We start from the raw sequence: 24,311 nt of genomic DNA, 5'->3' as shown, positions 1-24,311 counted from the left end.
TCCACTCATTCAGGCAGCCCTATGTGCCTAGAACCTTTTGAGATCCTATACATGTCCTGGGAAAGACTAAATAATACCAGCATACTATAATGGGCAGAAGCAGTCTACGATAGTTGTTAGGGGCTTGATTCTGTAATTTCCCTGCTGATTCTCACCTGATTATGAGGTCCCACTCACTGGGACTTGAGCTGAGGGAACCCTGTGGGTCTGAGTGTGGCTAGGTGAGTTCCTCTGCACAGGTTTTACATTTCTTTTTGCCAGGTGTTCTGAGGGGAACTTTACAAAAATGTATAAGAGGAAAAAGAACCCCTTTGTATGAATTACCATTGTTGTGTTGTATGGTAAATATTTCAACAATTATACAAACATAACCATTCTTATTTTATCTATATCCTGACTCAACACTCACCTTTTCCCAATGAATTTAAGGCATACCATCTGATATCAATGTGTATGAAAACTATGCTTACTAATAAAGTAGTACATGCTTAATATTGACAAAATTCAGTCCATATCGACCAAACTGGCTTCAAATTTTTCTCTCTAATTTATACACAAAGGGACATGGGGAGAGAGTGGGGGGGCTGACTGAGGTTCAAGAAGGATCAAACATATCTGGGCCCACTTTTATAAATTAACATCTCTGCCTAAGTCCTTATATTTTTAAATTCTCACTCTCTCACATCCCAACTCCCAAGGCCACACAGACAAAATTCCTTAATAAATTTTGGTACCAAGGGAGATTTTTTTTAAGATTCCGTTTTTACTAAGAGACCCTCAGTTTTGCCAGGCCTGGTGGCACCTGCCTTTAACCCCAGCACTTGGGAGGCAGAGGCAGGTAGATCCTTGTGAGTTCAAACATAGAGCTCCAGGACAGAGTGAGACCTGTCCTAAAAATAAAAAAAAGAAAGAAAGAAGATAAAAAGAATGCCATAGGTTCTTTCTCTGTACATTGATCACAAGCCCCTTTCTTACTACCTGCGGGAAAATTAAAATATAATTCCCTAATGCTCTATCATCTTGTTTTGTGTGATGGACATACACAACTTTCAAAATTCGCTGAGCACTTAATGTGTGCGTATTTGACTACATGTGGTTATACATCAGTTGGAAACGTAACTCAAAGGGGAGGATGTGAGCTGGAGAGAAGGACTGAAAAATGCCACCTCCTGAACACAACACAGCCATTGCAGTCACGACTCACTGCAGGTGAGGCCGTCGGCACAAGAACAGGCCTGACGGGAGAGAGGGGGAACTAGGGTTGGTACGCGAAATTTAAAAAAAGAATTTTAGCCTGGACTACCAAGCGAGTTCCAGGACAGCCTCCAAAGCCACAGAGAAACCCTGTCTCGAAAAACCAAAAAAAAAAAAAATTTTTTTTAATAAAAAAAAAAAAAGAAAGCCAGGCGTAGCTGGATGACCTAAGCGGACCCAACTGCTCTCTGCTGAACTGTGGTTACTGTATTCTGGAAGAAGAGGGGTCACGGCTTTCAGTTGTGTGCTCACTGGTGACCTCACAAGGCTCCAATGAAGAGTTGTGAAACGAAATTCCCACAGTCAGATCTGATTAAACTCAGTAAGTCACAAAACAAAACAGAAACCATGAATCTGGGAAAGGGGCTGATGGGAATGGAAGAGAGGCAAAAAAAAAAAAAAAAAAAAGGCTGAGGGAGAAAAGTAATTAGAATGAATTCTATGCATGTATGAAGTAAAAGAATGAACTAAATAAAAAAGACAGCATCTGTAACCCAAGTCTCTTACTTATTAAAATCCTCCCTACAGCTCTAGGGCAGCATCAGTACCAACTCCTCTTGGCAAATGGGCTTTCAATTTCTTCTGTTTTGGGTATATGAATGTTTTCCTTCAATATCTGCTACATATATTCCAAAGATGTTTCTTACGTTTTCTATTTGAATTTTGTAGTGTGGGGGTTACCTAATTCTCTAGACTAATGGTTTTCAACCAAGGAAAATTCTGCCCCCTAGAGGACACTGGCAATATATGGAGACATTTTTGGCTATTACAAACATAAGGGGTGATATTAAATATCCCGCAATGAGCCAGACAGGCCTCGCGGTAAGGAATTATCTAGTGCAAAATGTCAACAGCACCAAGGTTATAGAAATGTCTTGCATTGCATTTTATATTGACAATATAATTTTCATTCTGAAATTTTAATTTGAACTCCTTAATAATACATTTAACAAGATGATACATTGGAAAAGGGGAATCATTGTATATATGACTTCATCTTTTTACATCCTCACAGTGCTGACAAACTGCAGCAGCATTAACATGTAGGTGCCATATTTATCAGAAAATATCTTAAGGAGCTTAGAGCTACTATTAAGAGCCTTGGTGACAAATCACTTAACAATATGTTTATATACCTTATGTATATATCTTATATTTTTGGTTGTGAGCCTAGCCTTTAACAGCTGAGCCATCTCTCCAGCCCTATGTATATATCTAACAGATAATAATTTCACATTCCAGTCTAATGTATAATAGTAAATTATTGCCCATAATGTCTTGCTAAGCACTAGAAATCAAGATGAATGTTCTTTGGTAGCTATTGACATTTAAGGGCACAGTTTCAGAGTAACATAACCTACCAAGTGTGGCTTCTATTAGCTTGTTCCCTTGCAGTGCTGGGGATCCAACTCAGGTCCTCATGTATGTATGCTCTGTCAACTTTTACTGTGTAACACCACTTACGACACACTAGTGACAAGACACTTATGGTTTGAATACACTTGGTTGCATGACAAATAACGCAAGGCAGGACTGAGGTTTCTAGCTGCGAAAACTACTTATGATCTTAATATTACTTAATGTTTCAGGCATATATACAGAAGTAAATCCCTAGAGATATGGTGGAGGTCCATGTGGTAGTCATAGATCCTGATCTTCCCTCCCTAGAGGTAGCCACTTCCCTGAATCTATCATGGCTTTTTATTTTCATGGTGATCTATACATAATGTATAATATTATGCTTGTTTTTCAACTCATGCAGATGATATCAAATATGTCTTCCTTGTTTTTAGTAAATCCTGAGTTTAATAACTAGAGGAATCAGAATCAATCAAGAGGAAGAACACATAGGATCGCTAAATATATTTGGTATCTCTGTCCACAGAGGGACTCATCTGAGGCCGAGCTGATTGTCCCCGCGTTCCTGTCTCTACAGAGGAACTCATCTGTAACTGAGCTGATTGTCCCCACATGCACCAGCAAATGGCTTTGCCTCAGGCTTCTATGAAGGGTGGTAACTGAATATGGGCAGTGAATTCTCCACCACAGTTTCGATACAGAAGCCCAGATGTCCACACAACCAAAGAGTATTAGTGACAGTACTAGAAACCTGATTTAACTGGCACGTTTTCAGGCTTAAGACATCATAAGTTGCAACTGCAAACTACTGAGAACATAAAAGGTTTTGTTTATAAGTGAGCACAGAAAATAAAGCCTTGATATTTTTATCCCTTGCATTTCAGAAGTTGAGTAGAGGAGAACAAGAGGTAAGAAAGAAAAGGAGAACTAGGTTTTTAATAGTTCTTCTAAAGAGTCAGGAATGGTCTGAGAATGATGCACAGAGACAGATTTAGAACAGGAAGGTCTCCCTCATCCCAGGGGGAACAGCTGACATGATTGTTACTCTTTCCAGACACACAGTCAAGCTCGCTGACATATTACACCAGGCTAGTTTCGACAGCTGCTCGGAGAAAGCAGACATTTGGTGCTCCGGAGTGTCGTAGAGGGATGTATCATGACACAGTGTGAGCACCTCAGGGCACACTGTTGGTTAGGCCTAACAACTGGCAAGGACACTAAAAAGATTGCCACAGAGGAAAAACACACAGGCTTGGATGGTATTCAGGATAATCTACACATCAAGCCCAGAAACTCTTCAATTCTAAGAAAAGAAAAAGCAAACTTTTCCTGACACCCCTGTAGGAAGGATTTAGATTGAGCATTGCCATACTACTTCCCACTTCTGTCCTATAAGCAGAGTTGGACCTAACACAAATAGAAGCAGAGGGGCTGGAGAGATCACTCAGCGGCTCTTTTTTTTTTTTTTTTGGTTTTTTGAGACAGGGTTTCTCTGTATTGTTTTGGAGGCTGTCCTGGAACTCACTCTGTAGACCAGGCTGGCCTCGAACTCACAGAGATCCGCCTGCCTCTGCCTCCCGAGTGCTGGGATTAAAGACTATGGGAAACGCACAACCACCTGCAACTCCAGTCCCATGGGATCCAATGCCTCTGGTCTCTCAGGCACCTGGACTCATGTGCATATACCCCACCCCCACACAATAAAAAATAAAGTAAATCTTTTAAGTAGAGAAGAACAACAAGTATTTGTCTAAAGGCTTTTTTGTTTGTTTGTTTGGTTGGTTGGTTGTTTGGTTGGTTGGTTTGGTTTGGTTTGGTTTGGTTTGGTTTGATTTTTCGAGACAGGGTTTCTCTATATTGCTTTGGAGGTTGTCCTGGAACTCACAAACGCCCGGCTTGTCCAAAGGCTTTTAAGAGTCAATCAAGGTGGCACAAACCTTTAATTCCAGAACTCAGGAGGCAAAGGAGGTAGATCTCTGTGAGTTAGAGGCTAGCCTGGTCTACAGAGTGTTCCAAAACAGCCAGAGCTACATAGAGAGAACTTGTCTCAAAACAGTAACAGCACCAACGAAAGAGGGGTAGATAACTGTAAGGACCCGGTTCTAGGGGCTGTGATACAGAGATGCAAAAGCCCTCTGGGGGTAAGAGAGCAAAATTCAGAGGCTGTACCGCCTGAAAAAGAGCCAGCACCAGCCAAACCTGCCTCCCAAATTTACCGTCCTCACCACACTTCCTTACCGAAGCACGTCGCTGGTGGTGATTTCCGGGATGAACTTTTGAAGATGCTTCACTGTTTCACTGAGAAAACAGGCTTTATACATTTCATTTGCTCCATAAGAGAAATTGTGACGCACCAGTTTAATGAAACCACTAAGAATGAAGGAAAAAAAAAACTTATGAGATGGAGGGACCTTTATTACTATAAAATATCTTTACAACTATTAAGACTTTTGGTGGCATCAAACAAATCTACAAAAAGTCAAAAAAAAATAGGCAATAAACTTTTGACCAAGATAAGGAGAGGAATAATTCATACTCAAAATTTACAAGGAATGTGGTTTCAAACTGGTAGTCCATGAAGCTCGCTAACACTGAGGCTTTCTACTGCTTTCAACACCCTGAAAAGCATCTTTAACACAGGGAACAAACAAGTGAGACACCTGTCCTAGTGTAGTCGGGGTACACTATTCTAGATGTGGTCCTCAAGGGAGAGTTTGTACATACTGAAAAGGCAGTCCTCTGTCAGAGCCTGCAGAGGGCAAAACCCATCGATACTTTAAAATGCTTTCCAGTGGTATAAAAATCTCCTGAAGAGAAACATTACTAAAAAGACCAAACAGAGGGCTGGGGAGATGGCTCATTTAAGCGTTTGCCATGCAAACATGAGGACTTGAGATCAGATCAACGCCTATGTAAAAAGCAGGCATGGAAGCACAGGCCTTTAGTCCCAGCACTGGGGAGGCGGAGAGAGGAGAACCTCTGGGGCTTGCTGGCCAGCTAATCTAACTAAATAGGTGGGCTTCTAGCTGAGAGTGAGATCCTGTCTCAAAAACATGAGGCAGATATTGACTGAGGAAGATACCCGACATCAAACTAAGGTCTCCCACACACATGTGCATGCACACCTCCACAGACATGTGCATACACCCCCCCACATGCATGCACACAGGAAAAACCAAACAGAATACTTCACGAGGCTATTTTTTAGAGGAGTTAAGAATCTGTGTAATTCTGGGTGGTGGTGGCGCACGCCTTTAATCCCAGCACTCGGGAGGCAGAGGCAGAGGCATAGGCAAGCGGATCTCTGTGAGTTTGAGACCAGCCTGGTCTACAAGAGCTAGTTCTAGGACTCTAGGACAGCCTCCAAAGCCACAGAGAAACCCTGTCTCAAAAAAAAAAAAAAAAGGATCTATGTTATAAGTCTATTCAATAACAGCCTTAGATTTACACACACACACACACACACACACCATCTCATCAGTAATTTATTTAATAGCTTACAAAACAATGGTGAGAAGCTTGAAAATGACCTTCTCAAAGTAAGTCCTTATTAGTTTCTGATATTTTAGCAACATTTAAGAGATGGACTACCAGATCTACGAACAGCTTTGGCCTTACTTTCTTTTTAGCTAAGACATTATCACCCTGGTTCATCACAATCTTTGTGAGGTCGTTAAACATTACTCTTGGGGCTAGGTGTATAGTCCAGTGGGAAAAAACCTGTTTGGGATATGCAAGGCTCTAGTTTTGATCCTTAGCATCAATACCAAATAATCAAATTTATGTTTATTACAGAAAGATCTTAATTTGGATTAATAAAAAAATAAACCCAACAATCACATATATAAGGGTGTATTCCATCAGAATATCAAAAACTTTCCACATTAAAAAAATAAGCACATAAAATCATCTTAAAGGTGACTGTTACCTCTTGAAGATTACTTCCATGACATCTCTGGTATTGAAGTCGAAGGGTCTGTAACCTTCCCGCTTAAAGGCAAGCACTGCATTAGGCCCCAGCCAAATGGTGCCATCCAGCTTGGGAGTGAAGTGCACTCCCAGGAAAGGCAAGCGGCTATCTGGGACCTGCAGATCCAACACAGCAGCCAACTATCAGCCTCATTCCCTTCCCACTTCACCGCAGGTACCAAATGTCTAACTGGTGAGATAAGATCGCTCCTTCCAGATACTGTACGCTACTGACATTAATACATGTGTTCCTCTTCTCCGTCTTTCTGGGTGAGGGGGAAAAGATTAACTGCTCTACTTCATATTAGTGCCTCTTTCTCCTATGAGAGAAGTCTGTGATTGGCAGGTAAAACACGGGGGAAAAATGAAGCAGATGAATTTAGTTGTTGGCAAGGCCAAAAGCACCAATTTCATCTGGTTCAACCTAACATACTTCGGGGGACTTGCTCATCAACAGGGTAAATGTGGGCAGAAGAATTCGCTTTTTATTTAAACTCCCCTGACTTTTGCCCCCTGGAGCTAGAGTGGGCTCCTACACAAAGCACACTGCCATGAGTTGGGTCCCTCCTGTCCTGCAGAGGAGGGAGGGCCTGGTTTTCTTGTAGCACTTCATGGTGTATGCATGCTTTCTGAGACACGCAATGCCCAGGAGAGCAGATGGTGGCTTGAGGGATGTGACCACCAGAGACAGATGAAGTGACCATATACACAGCCCCCAAACCCTCCCTTCTAATGCAAGTGAGAGCTTTTATTTTCATTTCCATTATGCCCACACCCAGTTTGATAAGAAGACAGAAGTAGCAGTGACATTACCTACCGGATAAATATTTCCTTTTACAAGGTAGCCCTTTTCTGGCTTTAAGAGCAAGTAATCTCCCCGGAAAGGGACAATTTGGGGGTCAGGATTGCAGCCACTCAACTCTGAAATACGGTCTGAGTAAAGTCCTGCACATGTCACAACATAGCGACACCGAACTTCCTCTCCCTGGTACAAAATGAAACAGCATGGTTACTTTCTAAACGTGAGAAAGAAAATGTGGCCCAGTACTTGTCTATGTGAAACCTTATTAAAACAACGACAACAAATTCTAATTAAATGGATAATTAACAGAGGTTGAGATATAGGAGGAGAATAAAGGAAGGTTGGTTTAATTAACAAACTATATGTATGTATAGAAACAGCACACTAAATCCCATTATATAGTTGATTGTGCTAATTAAGATGTGCTTTTGGTGGGGGAGGGATAAGGGGGGTGGAAATGTAAGCCCTGACTAACCTGGAACTTGATCAAGCATCTAGAACTCACAGAGATGTACCTGCCTCTGCTTCCCAAGTACTGGGATTAAAGGCATGAGTCACCACACCCAGCTATATATATTATTTTTGAAAAAGAATATGCTTGTATAAAGAAATAGGTCAAAAAGGGGAAAACAGATGCTAAAAAAATCAGGATAAATAAACATATTTTTTTCTAAAAGAAGAAATCCAATGTAACTATCAGCAAAACTGGACCCTTCTTTTATAAAATTCACAAAAATGAATTTGAAGTTGGCTATGGTGGAAAATTCCTATAATTCCAGAACTTGGGAGCTGAAACAGGCATGAGTTCACAGCCAGCTCAGACTACATCCCAAACACCAGACCAGCCGGAGCTACTTAGCAAGGCCTTAACTCAGAATTTTTTTTTTTGGTCTTTAGAGACGGTCTCAGAAATTTTTTTAAAAAATTAAAATCTGAAATGGAGTTAAGATTTAAATGTAGCCGGGCGGTGGTAGAGCATGCTTTTAATCCCAGCACTCAGGAGGCAGAGGCAGGCGGATCTCTGTGAGTTCAAGACTAGCCTGATTTACAAGAGCTAGTTCCAGAACAGCCTCCAAAGCCACAGAGAAACCCAGTCTCGAAAAACCAATAAATAAATAAACAAATAAATGTAAAACCTAAAACTACAGAATGTAAGAAAGCATAGAATATGCTCCCTGAAGCTGGCCTTGGCAATGATTTTTACAGACAGGGCACCACAGGGACAGGTAAAAGAAGCAAAAATGAACACTGAGCCACACCAGATTCTACCCAGGAAAGGAAAAGAAATTTGCAAGCCATATACTGACAAGGGCCAACACCTAATACATAAAGTCACTCGGGGCGGACTCAGTATTCACTGGAAAGCCTTCCCAATTCTATCCTATGTCTTTTGTTTTTTCTTTAGTATCTTTAATTTTCTACCTGCTGTTTCTCAATCCATATTCCTTCTTTCAAACAGGGATGGAACTAGTTGGGCGCAAATCGACATCTCACGGACACTTGAGGGTATAGGGAATGTTCTGTGGTTCTTGCTTTCAACTCTGGGAGAATGAAGGAAAGCAATCTTCTCCCTCTGCACAGCCTATGTTCTCTTCCCAAACTCTCTGAATTAGTAGTTAGTAAGTGAATGTACAGCGAGTGGCAGAGTGGTAAAGTATCGGTTTAGGGAGTAGAAAAACAGCTCTGGTTAAGAGAACTGGCTGCTCTTGCAGAAGACCTAGGTTCAACTCCCAGCACCCATGTGGTGACTCACAATTTTCTGTAACTCCAGTTGCAGGGATCCAGTGCCCTCTTATAGTCCCAGAGGGACACACACAGTGCACAGAGACACATGTAGGCAAAACACTCATACACATACAATAAAATGTTTTTTTGATTCCCAACAGACGTGAAAGAGGAGAGGCTAACTACAGAGAGAAAGCTTACTAACAGAGCAGGGAATATGATCAAACTATTTAATTTATGTGCATAAAAACTTAACAATGAAGCCTGTTGCTATATGTAATTACTATATATGCTAACAAAAACATTTTAAAAATCCATATGGTGTCTGGTTCTCAAGGAACCACAATAGAGGTTGTGCTCTAACTCTCACATGTATATACACGCATATGCATATGCACACACATGTATCTGTTCACATATGAACATGTACATGTACATAAACAGACATACACAAAAACACAGCAATCACTCAGTGCAATTTTACTAGCAAATGGAAGTGAAAAACAGCTCAGGAATCTTTACCTTAGTATTCTTGACAGCAATTGGATATTTCATCTCTGTCAGGGTTAAAAAGAATTAGTGAATCTTTTGGTTTGAGCAAAAGAAAGCTGTCATTAGTTGATATACTATACCAGTAACAAATTTAAATGACTGTCTTAATGGTACTTTAATTTCCATTCTAAAACTTTTACCAAGTAAGAAAACTAAAATAATTCACTGACAAAACATAAACTCTGGCATGTTTTAGGATGCTTTCTTTTAATTCATTTGACTAACACACATTTCTCTAGGTTAGCCTAGTACAGACCCTACTTTTCACTGAACAACAAAGCCATAAATGAAGTGACTTTGACCCGCAGAACTGCAGCACGACATATTAAACACAAGTCAACCCTGTGTCCAAGGGCTGGCAACCTGATTCCTTGCATTGGCTGTTCAGAAAAGCAAGAGTTTTCACAACACAAAAATTCCAATAATAAACTGGCCATTTTTCAAGTTTGTTCCCACTTATTGATGAAATATTATCAACCTATAAAGCATATGTACAGAAAAAAGACTACAATCTACCTATATTGTGAATTTGACTTACTCTGCTACCCACTTATAGCAATTTTATTTACATACAATCCAGATCTCCTTTAAACCATGCTAAGGAAGAACTTGATTCTCCTTCAAATTTCCCTGCAGCAAACAGAATGTTTGCAAGCCTCTTGTTTAGCTAAAAAAAGAAAATTACTCATCTCAAAGCAAAATAAAACAGGCTGTAACTGCATCTAAGAGAGGATGGAGGTGAGACTCGGAAAACAGGCTGTGACTGCATCTAAGAGAGGACGGAGGTGAGACTCAGCATGGCTGAGTCTTTTCATGATATTGGTCTGCTGTTGGAAATCTGGGTGTGTCCAAAGATAACCACTTACTACTGTGAAGTCATATCTCTGACAGTCTGATTCACGAAGTCTACATGGCACTAAAGTCTGTATTTACAGTAGCATTGCTGAGAGGTGCCGACTCGAACACTCAGGGAACCATCTGGAGGCCGACTGTACATGACAGCCGTGGCCGTCAGACTTTAGTGCTAGTCAGTGTCTACTCAGGGCCTAGGTGTATGAGCATGCAAACATCTAGGAACTGTGGGTCTGCCCTGCCCACTTTCACCATGTCCCCTCTGACTCTGCCCTACTCTAGCCTGGCTCCTGGGAGCCTCCTACAAGCACCACCCAGATCCCCCCCCAAAAAAAGCCTTTTTCTTTTTTAATCAATACAAATATTCTATAGAGAAGACGGGATAGCTTACCATCCTTACTTCTGGAAGGGCTTTCTTTAGCTATTTCAATATCTTTTACCTCAAAATCTTTCAAGATAGAACCACCCGCATCTTGGAAATCCTGGGCAAATGACAAAGCTACCTGTTGGTAGTTCACAATGCCAGTATATGGACAATCAATAGCCATTAGACCCTAGGACAAAAGTATAAAAATGTCAAGTAATACAGTCAAGAATCAGTAAAGTTTGTTCAAAGCTTTTGTTGTTGTTGTTTTTGGTTTTGTTTTGTTTTTCCAGACAAGATTTCTTTGTGTAATAGCCTTGGCTATCCTGGAACTCACTTTGTAGAGCAGGTTGGTCTGGAACTCACTGAGATCCACTTGCCTCTGCCTCCTTAGTGCTGGGATTAATGGTGTGTGCTACCACTGCCCAGCTGCAAAATTTTATTTTTGTTTGGAATTCTATACTTGTTTATTTTGATGGGTAACACACATTATCCTTGCTTAACAAAAGCCTTGTTGTGGAATATTCCTTTACATTGTGTGAAGATCTTTCAGTGTTATTGGTTTAATAAAAAGCTAAATGGCCGATAGCTAGGCGGGATTTCTGGTTCAAAGAGAACGCTGGGAAGAAGGGCAGAGTCTCCAGGAGTTGCCAGTCAGATGCAGAGGAAGCTGCATGGGAACTGCAAAGCAAAGGCAACCGAGTCACATAAAAGAACATAGATTAAAAGAAATGGGTTCATTTAAGTTCAAAGAGCTAGTTAGAAACAAGCCTGAGCTATCGGCTGAGCTTTCATAGTAAGTAAGAAGTTTCCATGGGGTTATTAGAGAGCTGGCAGATAGGGTACAAAAATCCGCCTATAAAATCTTACAGTATTTAAAACAGTAACAGAGAGGTCTGCTCTTGTTAAATGCCTAAATGTGCTCAACACAGTCTACTAGAGGGGAGAAATAATACTAGCTAAATAAAGTTGGGGGGGGATCTGTCCTCAAGATCTAAAATGGAGTTATTTCTACACCATGCCCAAACCTGTAGAGGTCAATTTTTTTTTTTGTCTTTTCAAACAAATCATTAAATTTTAAAGAGATTTTTCATTAGCAGATAAAATTACTTTGCTAAACTAGTATGCCTTTTTGAAGTTTACAAATTGTTTCAGTCTCAAAGGCAATCCATACCAGTGAAATTCTAACATATTAGACATATTAAATCCACATAAAGTTATGAAATATTTGAATTGGGGAACATTTTGATTTTTCTGAAGTTTTGGATTAGGCATGTCCGACTGGTTAAAGCCTGTGAAAACATCCCAAAATCTTAGACTACTGAATTCTCAGTAAGCTAGATTCAGTTTGTACGACATACCCACAGAAGTGACTTCACTGAAAACAAAGACCACATGTCTAAGGACACAGAGCAACTGGAATTCTATATGACTGAGAGAATAAACCAAGATACTTTGGAAAACTTTTTGGCAATATCTTCCAAAGCTGAACATAAACACATAAACTGCAACCTAATAATCTCTCTGATGTATACACCCAATAGCAATATTAACTTTTTCACTGAAACATGTATTCTAGAATGTCCATTCATAGTGTCATGATTTGGAATAGCTTATGGGAACTACCATGTGCACTAGACTGGGCAATCACTCACCCTGCAATATGGTTCCTTCTTTTTTATCTCCTCCTGCTGGATCAGTCTCAAACCTTGGACTCCATTTTGTAGACCTCTCTCGTATAAAGCCTGAAGTCTGGGAATTTCTTCTTGTTCAACAGCTACTATTAGCTTCAGAAAATGACAAAATGCATGAACAGAGTTACCAGCTATAAAATATATAGTCAATGTAAAAATTATTAACTATCACATGTCTCAAATGGGGTTGATATACAGCATTTTTCTGTCATTAGTCTACTGCTCCCTTGGTTCATTATTTTATTTCTTTCCTTCACCAAGAAAAAAAAGTCTTAAGAAAATAGCATTAAAAGTAATCTCCCCAAATAAGAAATGCAGCCTCAATTTCCATTTTTTGCTGAGAGTTACAATATGTCAACCATATATAACTCTTATCATCACTCCCTCTATCCCAGCAACAAGAGAAGTATATGTTTACAGCTTTCCCTTGTTACTTTTAAGATTTATTTTATGTGTATGGGTGCTTTGCCTGCATGTATGTTTTTGTATCATTTGTGTGCAATGTTCATGGAGGGCAGAGAGGGTAATGGATCCCCTGGAACTGGAGTAACAGGTGGTTCTGAGCTTCCATGTGGGTGCTGGGAATTGAACCTGAACCCTTTGCAAGATCAGTCAGTGCTCTTAGCTGCTGAGCCATGTCTCTAATCCCCTTTACATCTTTCAAAGTACGTACCCTCCTTATTTCTACAAGGAAATGTGAAATGCTAGGTCATAAAAACCATCAATAACCAGTGTAAGGGGCCACCATGCTCAACAAACTATTCTTTTCATGTCTTGACAGAAATTACACAGTCTTTACTAATGCTGAGGGAAGAATTACATTTAATCAACTTTCTTTTTTTTTTTCTTTCAAAGATTGATTTATTATGATACAGTATTCTGCATGCATGTATGTCTGCAGGCCAGAAGGGGGCACCAGATTTCATTACAGATGGCTGTGAGCCACCATGTGGTTGCTGGGAATTGAACTCAGGACCTCTGGAAGAGCAGTCAGTGCTCTTAACCTCTGAGCCATCTCTCAAGCCTTTAATCAACTTTCTTTAGAACTCTTTTCCTATATGTTTCTGAGAAAGGTATCTGAAATTGAGTTTCTTCTTATTTCACAGCAAGGCAAAACACAGGTACACATTCATGGGTACACTAGCATGCCCAAGTCACTATCTCATACCAGAGAGTCAACAGAATTCCCTGAGGTAACGCATTTGGTCAAGGTACAAAGGCTACTTAAGTCAATAAATGATTAACGTTTTAAACAAAAATGAGTCAAAGGACACCATCAAGAAAGTAAAAAGACAAATCATAGCATGGGAGTATTTGTAAATCATAAAGAAGATAAAGGTTTGCCACCTTGGCCTTTTGAAAACCCAATGAAAACTGTGACTTTCTACTTCTTTTTTCACTTAACATTCTCTCAAGGCATTTTCTCACATTACTTAAAAAATACTGTAATTCATCTTTAATGACAATAATGAACTTTCAGACTTGAAAATGTGGAGAGAGGGCATCATGGCCAAGACACATAAAGAGTGGTGTGAACAACTAACTATGCCAAACAAAGTAGACCATCTAGATGCTCATATTGTTAGAAAGAATACTTCTGAAAATGACTCACAACAAAAAGCCTGAATTGAACCATGACAAGCAAAGCAAATAAAAACTTCTAACAAAGGCTAGGTGTGGTGGTGTACACCTTTAATCCCAGCACTGGGGAAGCAGAGGCAGGAGGATCTCTGTGAGTTCAAGGTCAGCCTGGTTTACATAGCAAGTTCCAGGACAAAGATAGACTCAGTCTGGAAAAACAAAAACAAACAAACAAAACTAAGATCAAAAACAACTTCCCACAAAGGAAAGGCCAGCAACACAGCCTTTACTAATGAAGGTTACCACATATTTAAGAAAGAATCAAATCTGCTTTCCAGAGAGAGAGAGAGGAGGAGGAAACATCTCTAAAACTACTATTACGAGGTCAGTGAACTCCCACATACCACTGAGCTACATCCTCCGCTCTTGTTTGTAAAACAGTTGCAAAAATCTCAGGCAAAACAATAAGACTAGCGGGCCGTTGGTGGCGCACGCCTTTAATCCCAGCACTCGGGAGGCAGAGGTAGGCGGATCTCTGTGAGTTCGAGGCCAGACTGGACTGACAGCCTCCAAAACAATACAGAGAAACCCTGTCTCGTAAAAAAAACAAAAAACAAACAAAAACAAAAACAAAAACAAAAAACAATAAAACTAAATACAGCAACATGTAAAAGGGGTTATATGCCATATGGTATGTATCACAGGAAGACAAGATCAACTTAATATCCAAAAGCTAGTTACTATATGATACACTATACTAATGAAGAGGAAATAAGAAAATCTCAACAGAAGCAGAAAAGACATTTGAGAAAAATATAACACTCTCTGATGCTTAAAACAAACAAACAAACAACAAACCCAGGAGCTGGTGAGATTCTCAGTTGGAAAAGGCACTGGCCACCAAGCCCAACCATCTCAGTTTGGTTCCTAGGACCTATATGGTGGGATGAAAGAAATGCTTCCCACAGGTTATCCTCTAACTTTTATATACACATCATAGTATATAAGCAAAAGCATGAGGCGCGCACTCGCGCGCGCACACACACTAAATAAATGTAAAAAACAAACAAATAAAAGACATCCAAACTGAAAAAAACTAATCTACTTGTAGATAAGAAGATCCTGCAGGTAGAAAACTCTAAGAAACATGTACACACAAAAACCTGGAACAAATGACATTAAAAACAATTCTCTCATAAAAGCATCAATAAAAATAAAATAACAAGGAAAAAATTTAACAAGAGGTGGCAAGATTTAACACACTGAGAACTAAAAAACAAGCTGGTGGTGGTGGCACATACTTTAATCCCGGCACTCAGGAGTCACAGGCTAGTGGATCTCTGAGTTCAAGGCCAACCTGGTCTACATAGTGAGTTTCAGGACAATCAGCACTACACAGAGAAATCCTGATTCAGAAAAACAAACAAACAAAAAACCCTGAAAACTATAAAACAGCTAAAAGAAGTTAAAGATCTAAGCAAATGAAAGAAGCCATAGTCATAGACTGAAAAGAGTTAATATTGTCAAACTAGCAATATCTGAGGCTGGGAAGACAGCTGACCAGAGAGTTCCCAGCATCTACAGCAGGCAGCTCACATCTGCTTAACTCCAGTTCCAAGAGATCCAAGCTCCTTGTCTTGCCTCCATGGGCACGCATATACACATACACACATAAAAAAATAATAAAAAATTTTAAAGATGATGTTGTTCTCTAAATTGTCCTACATAATCTCTAGCATAATTCCAGCTGCTCTTTGGAAGAGATTGACAAATTGTCCTAAAATTAATTTGGAAATTCAGGATCCCCAAATAGCCAAAGCAAACTTGAAAAATACACATTAAAGTTAGGGGGCTTACATCCTATATGTATGGATAGACACACATATATTCTAGTGGGTAATACAAGAATCTGTATTTATGTCCAAATGATTTTATAGACGGGTGTCAAAACAATTTCTGTAGAAGGAAGATACTCTCCAACAAATGATGGTGAGACACACAGACATCTACATACAAAAGAACAAAGTTGAGTCCTAACCTACACCAGATATTTATTAAATTAATTCCAGAGTGCTCACAGATTTAAATGTAAGCAATGAAAAATACAGACACTCTTAGAAGAAAAATGAAGAAGTCAGTCTTGACCAGCTGGTGATTTCTTAGATATGATCCCGGAAGCATAAGTTACAAAAGAAAACCCTAGATCTTGTCAAAATCCAAACCCTTGGAACTTCAAAGGATATCATCAAGAAGACAACAAGGGAAGCCTACAAAATAGGACAAAATGCTCAGAATCACATAGGTAAACAAAACTTCTCCCCTTCCTGATTTGTCTTCTGAGATTTCAGTTACTCACAGCCAAACACAGCACAAAAATATCAGTTCCTAGTATGGGGACTAACACTTTACTTTGTCTCCCATATCCATGCTGCATATGCCACACACTCATTAGTCATTCTGTAGTCACCTACAATACCAGATTGACTGACATGGTATCATCATGCCTGTGTTCAAGTAGCCCTTATTTCATTTAACATGGCCCCAAAATGCAAGAGTCATGATGCTGGCAAGTGCTTCATGACATCACAAGTAGGATAAGTACAGCACAATAAGGTATTCTGAGAAAGACAACTGATCAAATTCACATAACTTTTAGTAGATCATGTTGCTAAAGTTTTTCCTTTAATAAAGTCATTGCTAACCTCTTATATGCCTAATTTTATGTTAAACTGGATCATTGGTATGCATGGACAAGAAACACTAAAGTACAGAAAGGGATAGAATAAAAGGAAAGACCAAAAGTAGTATCTAAGGCTTCAGACGTTCATGAAAAGTCTTAGAACACATTAGGGAGGACTAATATATGTTCAATTCAAGATATATACAGAACACTATCATTCAAAAGTAAAACCACAAATCAAACAATTTTAAAGTGAGTAAAAGATTGAATATACATCTCTCTAATGAAACTATTTAAATGACCATTAAGCCCTTTAAAAACAGCCCATTCCACATGGAGGGATGCTCTCTCAGCCTGGACACATGGAGGAGGACCAAGGCGCTGCCCAGGATATGACAGACTCTCAAAATCCTTACCCTCCCTGGGAAGCAGAGAGGAGATGGAGTGGGGTGGGGGGCTGGGAGATTAGGGAGCTGGGGGAGAAGGGGAAGGAGAGGGAACTGGGAAAAACATGAATAAAAAGTTAAATAAAAAATTATTATTAAAAAAACTGTTCAAACAGGTAGAGCAATTCCCCTTCTGGGTGTATGTCCAAAAGAAAGGAAATCAAGATACCTAGAGAGATTAATGACGTCTTATGTTCTTTGCAACATTATTCACAAGTAGCAAAGATAGAAAAGCAACTTAAGTGTCCAGCAATGGATGAATACAGAAAATGTAGCATGTAGGCTGTGCATGTCCAATGTGAAAGAACTAAATTCTTAAAGGAGCCACTTAAATGGTGGTTACCCGTGGCTGGAAGTAAGTGAGGGCTGGGCAGACGTCAGAGACTATCAGGTTTCAATAAAATTGGAAGAACATGTTCAGAAGATCCATTGTAAGCATGTGACTACAGGAATTATAATGTGTTGTATTCTTGGAGACTATTAAGAGAACAGATTTCAAAATAGCAAGTATATGAGGTAATGCATAAGGCAGTCAGTTACGTATTGTCATGTGTATTTATGCTATCACATACATATTCACATGCATATGTTGTACATAATATGTACAATTTTTGCCAATTAACAATAAACTCAAGTGGGTTGGGAAGATGGCTTCATGGGTAATGTACTTTCTGGGCAAGTATAAGGACTTGCATTTGGCTCTCTGTGTAAAAACTAGTTTGGTGGGGTAAGCCTATATTGTTAGCACTGGGGAGGAAGAGACAGGAGAATGAAATATCCCTGGCTCTCACTGGCCAGACACACTAACCAATCAGTGAGTTCCAGGTTCAATAACAGACCCTATCTCAAAAGATAGGGTGGAGAATGATTTAAAAAAAAACCATACCTGATGTTGATCTTGGCCTCCATATACACATAGTGTACACACACACACAGAAAAGGTTCTCTGTCTCATTAGTCATCGTAATGAAGAAAGTCAGTCAGCTATACTGCTAGAAAGCTATAGTTCCACTTGGGAGGCTAAGGCAGGAGACTTAAAAGTTCAAGGCTGGCCTAAGCTACATTGTAAGACACTGTCTCAATACAAAACTAAACAAAAAAAAATTCAATGAGGTAGTGCTTCATATCTATCAGAATGGCTAAAATAAAAACAGAAAATCACAAGTATTGATAAGAATATAAGAAACATATAAGGATATGGGAGCCTCCTTAATTACCAGTGAAAATGTAACAGTAATATCTGGAAAAGTTTGACAGTTCTTACAAATGCTAAAGATCGAGTTCCCACAGGACCCAGAAATTTTACTTCTAGGAATATTCCACTGAGATATGAGAATGGGCTTCCATAGAAGTTATACATAAATACCTATTGTTCCTAACAACAAAAAAAGCAGAAACAACTCAAATGCATAGCAACTGATAAGCACCTAAACAAAATGAGACATACCCACATAATGAAGTCAGCCATAAAAAAAGAATGAAGTACTAATTAATGCTACAACATGGATAACCTCTGAAAACATTATGGTGTGTATCTTTTTAAAAATGGCATAGAATATGGAGGTTCTGACATAATTCTATTCATAAGATATGTATAAACTGGGCGGTGGTGGTGCATGCCTTAAATCCCAGCACTTGGGAGGCAGAGGCAGGCAGACCTCTGAGTTCAAAGCTAAGCCTGGTCTACAAAGGCCCAAAAGCCAGGGTTGCAAAGAAGCCTTTTTTTTAAAAGACACATAGTATAAAGTATAGAAACAGAAAATAAAACAGTTATTAGGCATTCAGGAGATGTAGGAATGGAAAACTAGTATATAGATTATTTTGAGGGTGATGAAAATAATCCTAAAATTAGTGTTGATAGTTGCACAACTCTGTAAATATACTAAAAACTAAATTGCATACTTATCATATGTTATAAAACTTATTTTTTTAGCCTGGTGGTGGTGGTGGTGGTGCATGCCTTTAATCCCATCACTTGGGAGGCAGAGGCAGGCAGATCTCTGTGAGTTTGAAGTCAGCCTGGTCTACAGGGTGAGTTCCAGGACAGACTCCAAAGCTACAGAGAAACCCTATCTCAAAAAACAAAACAAAACAAAACAAAAAGCAAGAAACAAACAAACAAAAAACCAAACTTCTCTTTTAATTACATAAAGTCAGTTGTCACATCATTTTTGTTATTTCTTAGACTATATCAAATTACATGGATAGAAGAGCAGAAAGAATGACTTTCTTTTAGAATTTTCAACATTTAAACCCAAGAAAACACTAGTTATAAACAAGCCAAGGCCCTAGTATAATGCTGTACCTTGCCACATTGCCTGTAGGGAATTCTCTTGAGATTACAGTACTCATAGATGAGGGCTGCGCCTTCTACACACAATTTAGCTTTCAGAGATTCAGGTTTATAGTAAATTCCACTATGTATGACACCACTGTTCCGTCCCGTCTGGTGAAGAGCTATAAAGTCAGAAAAACAGGGTAAGAAAAGTAAATGACTCACGCAAAAGAGGTGAAGAACAATTAATTACACATGTAGCTATTATGGGCCACATCATTTAAAAATTTTGCCTAGATTTGTTCTTTTATAGGCAACTTCCCATAGCAGCTATCCCTGGCATCGCTACCAAGCCATTCCTGCCCATCTCTGATTTCTTAAGCTTTGTTTAAACACCAAGACTCTCTGCACATGCTCCAAGGCCTTTTCTGTCTTTTTGGAGGAAAGTGGGGTTGTTCGTATCAATAGGGAAAATCCTGGAAGCTGACAGAGAATGAGCACCATCCTGGGAAGGACTGTGCTTCTCCCTGGGGGAGGACTGTGCTGCTCCCTGGGGAGGACTGTGCTTCTCCCTGGGGAGGACTGTGCTGCTCCCTGGGGAGGACTGTGCTGCTCCCTGGGGAGGACTGTGCTGCTCCCTGGGGAGGACTGTGCTGCTCCCTGGGGAGGACTGTGCTGCTCCCTGGGGTAGGACTATGCTTCTCCCTGGGGTAGGACTGTGCTGCTCCCTGGGGAGGACTGTGCTGCTCCCTGGGGAGGACTGTGCTGCTCCCTGGGGTAGGACTGTGCTGCTCCCTGGGGTAGGACTATGCTTCTCCCTGGGGAGGACTGTGCTGCTCCCTGGGGAAGGACTATGCTGCTCCCTGGGGTAGGACTGTGCTGCTCCCTGGGGAAGGACTATGCTGCTCCCTGGGGAAGGACTATAGGACTGTGCTGCTCCCTGGGGAGGACTGTGCTGCTCCCTGGGGTACCAGTGTACCCAAGTTCCAGCAGCACATTTAGAGTGCGCCCTTGCCTTTAGTCTCACCCAAAACGAGAAACTAACATCAACATTTTTCATGACTGATTCAGCCTGACAAGACAAGCAGGTTCCCAGCAAGCTGATGGTATACATACCTAAATCTTTCTCCTTTTCCACAACACCAATCGAAAGTCCAGGATGTTTCAGGCTGAGTGTTCTGGCAGAGGCAAGGCCCACAATTCCGCCTCCGATGATGACTATATCAAATGAGCTTTAAGAAAAATCAAGCTTTAAGAATTTATGTTTAGAGGCCTCACCAAACTTCACTTGCATAATTTCCATTAATGAGAAATTAAACTACAAATTTGTAACAACATGATATTTATATATCATATATAACAAATATCACATTACATATCATATATATTGTTTATATTATATAATATACCATATGTGATATGTAATAAGAATATGTATATATGTATATCATATGATAAAATCAGTGTTAAGGGTCCTGTACTATGCTTCACTTATGTAAGATTCTCAAGATGATGGGGCTGGAGAGATGGCTCAGAGGTTAAGAGTGATGACTGCTCTTCCAGAGGTCCTGAGTTCAATTCCCAGCAACCACATGGTGGCTCACAACCATCTGTAATGATGCCCTCTTCTGGCCTGCAGGCATACATGCAGACAGAACACTGTATACATAACAAATAAATAAATAAATCTCAAATAAATAAAAAAAAAGATTCTCAAAATGACAAAATTTTCTGCCAAGAGTTAGGAAGAATGGAGATATAAGATGTAACTAGACAGGGACAGGCAACAAATCTTATGATGGAACATCTTAATTGCGTATTTATTGTGCATAAAGAACATACGCTGCATGTTAATACCACAGATGCCATGGCTCCAAAGCATGGCAAGGCTACAGCAGGCCCAGTTGCTCATTGCCATGGAGGGCAGCAATACCATCACCTAAGAGAAAACTTGGAAGCCATCTAACAAAGCAGATAATTTGGGAATGTTGTCTATACACCAAAGAAATGTTCTCTTGAGCAAATATAAAACACACACACACACACACAAAGAATAGGCCTGACATTCTATATCAGATAGAATCTAAGAAAGAATGAATCTGGGAGTTGAACTTGATTTCTATTTTAATGCATCACAGGCTGAGACACATACATCCAGACTTCACAGGATAGATCCTCTATTCCCTCCTGTTCACTCTAGGGGATGCTGATCCCACTCAGGGCCCACCCAATGGAGTCAATGTTCTTCACCTCTCTCAAGATAACCTCTGCTAAGGGCTCCTGCTTCACTGGAGACCACACACATGCTGTTCACACTCCTGACAGGGTTCACCCTACAGTGAGGTGCAACCCAAAGGGGGCCCTTAATTTGGGGCTCTTCACCACAGACAAGCTTCACATCAGCATCTAAGGAGCTAGGTGGCCTGTTGGGGGCTTGGGGCCTTATTGGATGCTGGAGATGCTAGGATCTTCCCTTGGGCTTGTCTTTTCTGTCAGAGGGCTCGTCTGTCTGGGAAGCTGCAATTGCATTCTCCTTTTGGCCTGAAGTTAGTTCATCTCCTCGGTGGGGCTTCCTTTACCTTCCGGGTTCTCTGCCCTCCCAGACAGAAGCAGATGTTGACACTCTGCTGGGACCAGAGTCTCTGAATGACTCTTCTGGCCATTGCACCTTCTTCAGCTTAGCTCCAACCATGGTGGAGCATTTATCATTTATCGTGGGCTTCTGAGGGGCAAGGAGGGGGACTGCAGGAACTGTGGGTGGGAATGGAACAAGGGTGATGAGGGTGGGACCCCACTACATGAGACAAATGATGGGTGCCCTAGGGGAGGATAAGTTGTGGCCACCGTTCTTCTCTCCAGAGATGGTGTAACAGGCCCTCAGACCTTAGCACAACCGACACCATTTGGAAGCACCATCCTGACCTGAGAACCCAGCATGCAGGCCCTCAAACCTGCCAATGCGGGAGTGAAGATCTAATCCATCCAAGACCTAGTCTACAGTTCCAGGATCTGGGAAAGTTCCTAAATATACCAACCTTGCTTTTTGGTTTCTGTAGTTTCACTTTTTGATAACTGTTCCTGCTAATCAAAGTGTGGTTTTTGTGCATAAAAGAACAGTGAGGCACCTGATAAAAGAACCACCTTGGAAATTCGTGATGTTCAGGGCAAACAGCCCTGCAATGGAAAATGTAGTTACCTTTTCCTTATTTGCAGTGTTTAAGCCATATCCTGCCATAAGGTGAAATACAGACATCTGGCCACTGACAGAAGATGAGTTCAGCCCTTTAAGATTGAATGATCACAGCGAGCTGAACTTGTTGCTTGGCGCCAACTCTAGAGGTATTGTTGGCATCCTTATAATAGATGTTGATCTGGCTGACTCTGCTGTCCAGACTCGATTGGTGCCCATTTCTTGTTACAGAGGCCAGCACTTGGCAGATACTGTTCATTCATTTTGCGTCCAGGGCAGGAATTGTAGCTCATCCAGGGTAGGAATTGTAGCTCAATGTCTGGCTGAGCTGTGGAGAGCTGTCAGGGTTCATCTTTTCTGGTGGATCTTAGGAGAAGCTAACTGACAACTGGGCCCTGTCATCTTGGTTGGGCACCTGTGCCCAGGTCCACAATGGGATACTTCTATGCCAAAATTAAGAGGACTACACAAAATATGATTAAACTATATTGAGCTACACACAGAGCACACAAAGTGCATGTAAGATTGATGAAACCTGAATGACATATTAATTTTCTGACTGTGCTGTTGTACTATGCTAACATTGAGGAGAATGGTGGGGATGGGGGAAGCCAACATAAAATCAGTCTATAATTTTTGCTGCTTTCTATGGATCTACAATTCTTCTAAACTAAAAAGTATAAGAATTTTCAGGGCTAGGAGAAAGGGTTAATTGGTAAAACCCTTGCTGTGCACACATGAGGACCTGAGTTTGTATCCCAAGCACCTTTATGTAAAAGCATGGTTTGCACACATCTGTAATCTTGGGGTGGGTAGGGAGACAGGCAGATCCCTGGGGCTTGCTGGCCAGCCCATCTCAAAAGATGGAGCAGGGGAGGTGGCACGTCCCTTTAATCCCAGCACATGGAAGGAAGGGGCAGGCTGATTTCTGAGAGTTGGAGGCCAGCATGATCTACATCGGGAATTACAGGACAGCCAGGGCTACAAAGGGAAGCCTTGTTTCGACACCATTTAACAGCTTAGTCCTTAGACTAAAACTTAATGACCACCCAGGGGGCAGACTAGGATCCCTATTCACCCTTCAGCCTTTCAAGTGGTTAAGAAACGGAGAGGAGGGGTGTATTTCAGAGCCGGATTTGCTAGTGACCTCCACTCAACACTATCTTTCTTCCCGCCCACAAATGCTGCGGATGAACCCTGCAGGTCAGCAGCTCCTGGGGTCGGAGACTAGACCACAGAATCAGAACTTCATCGCTAGGGACAGAGACGTCCAGTCGGGGCACAGGTCCAGTTCGAGACACCTCAAACGGGAGCAGCAAGCGCAGGCCACCGCCACTCACTTACCTGGTGCTGGAGCTGCGGCCACCCCGGCACAGCAGCCCCGGCCCCGCGGACGGCTGCTCGATTGTCCTGAGGAAGCCCGCGGCAAAGGGGCATCGGGCCCGACCGCAGGCACCGCCCATGTAACGCAGGGTGGGCCACATGGCCCGCACCACCTCCCCTACCTCAACCCCAGCAGCTGCAGCCCGAACGACTCTAGGAGCGAAGCTCGCTGCTCTCCAGCCCCG

The 24,311-nt window shown here is 41.0% G+C and overlaps 1 protein-coding gene across 1 annotated transcript in view; it reads right to left on the bottom strand.

Moving 5' to 3' along the window:
* The window catches only part of L2hgdh (L-2-hydroxyglutarate dehydrogenase), a 30,000-nt gene extending 5,700 nt beyond the window's left edge, over positions 1-24,300 (bottom strand). Inside the window, exons 1-9 of the mRNA XM_005072795.4 lie at positions 24,088-24,300; positions 20,670-20,785; positions 19,584-19,735; positions 12,533-12,664; positions 10,905-11,067; positions 9,632-9,666; positions 7,400-7,567; positions 6,542-6,699; positions 4,852-4,983 (exon numbers count right to left, since the gene is read on the bottom strand). Coding sequence (XP_005072852.1) covers positions 4,852-4,983; positions 6,542-6,699; positions 7,400-7,567; positions 9,632-9,666; positions 10,905-11,067; positions 12,533-12,664; positions 19,584-19,735; positions 20,670-20,785; positions 24,088-24,227 — 1,196 coding nt within the window. The 5' untranslated portion in view covers positions 24,228-24,300. The remainder of the gene's footprint in view (positions 1-4,851; positions 4,984-6,541; positions 6,700-7,399; positions 7,568-9,631; positions 9,667-10,904; positions 11,068-12,532; positions 12,665-19,583; positions 19,736-20,669; positions 20,786-24,087) is intronic.
* Positions 24,301-24,311: the final 11 nt, after the last annotated feature.

Source organism: Mesocricetus auratus, unplaced genomic scaffold (genome assembly GCF_017639785.1).
Source record: "Mesocricetus auratus isolate SY011 unplaced genomic scaffold, BCM_Maur_2.0 Super-Scaffold_15014, whole genome shotgun sequence".
Taxonomy (NCBI): Eukaryota; Metazoa; Chordata; class Mammalia; order Rodentia; family Cricetidae; genus Mesocricetus; species Mesocricetus auratus.
Note: the sequence above shows the minus strand (reverse complement) of the source record. Positions and strands in the feature narration are given on the sequence as shown.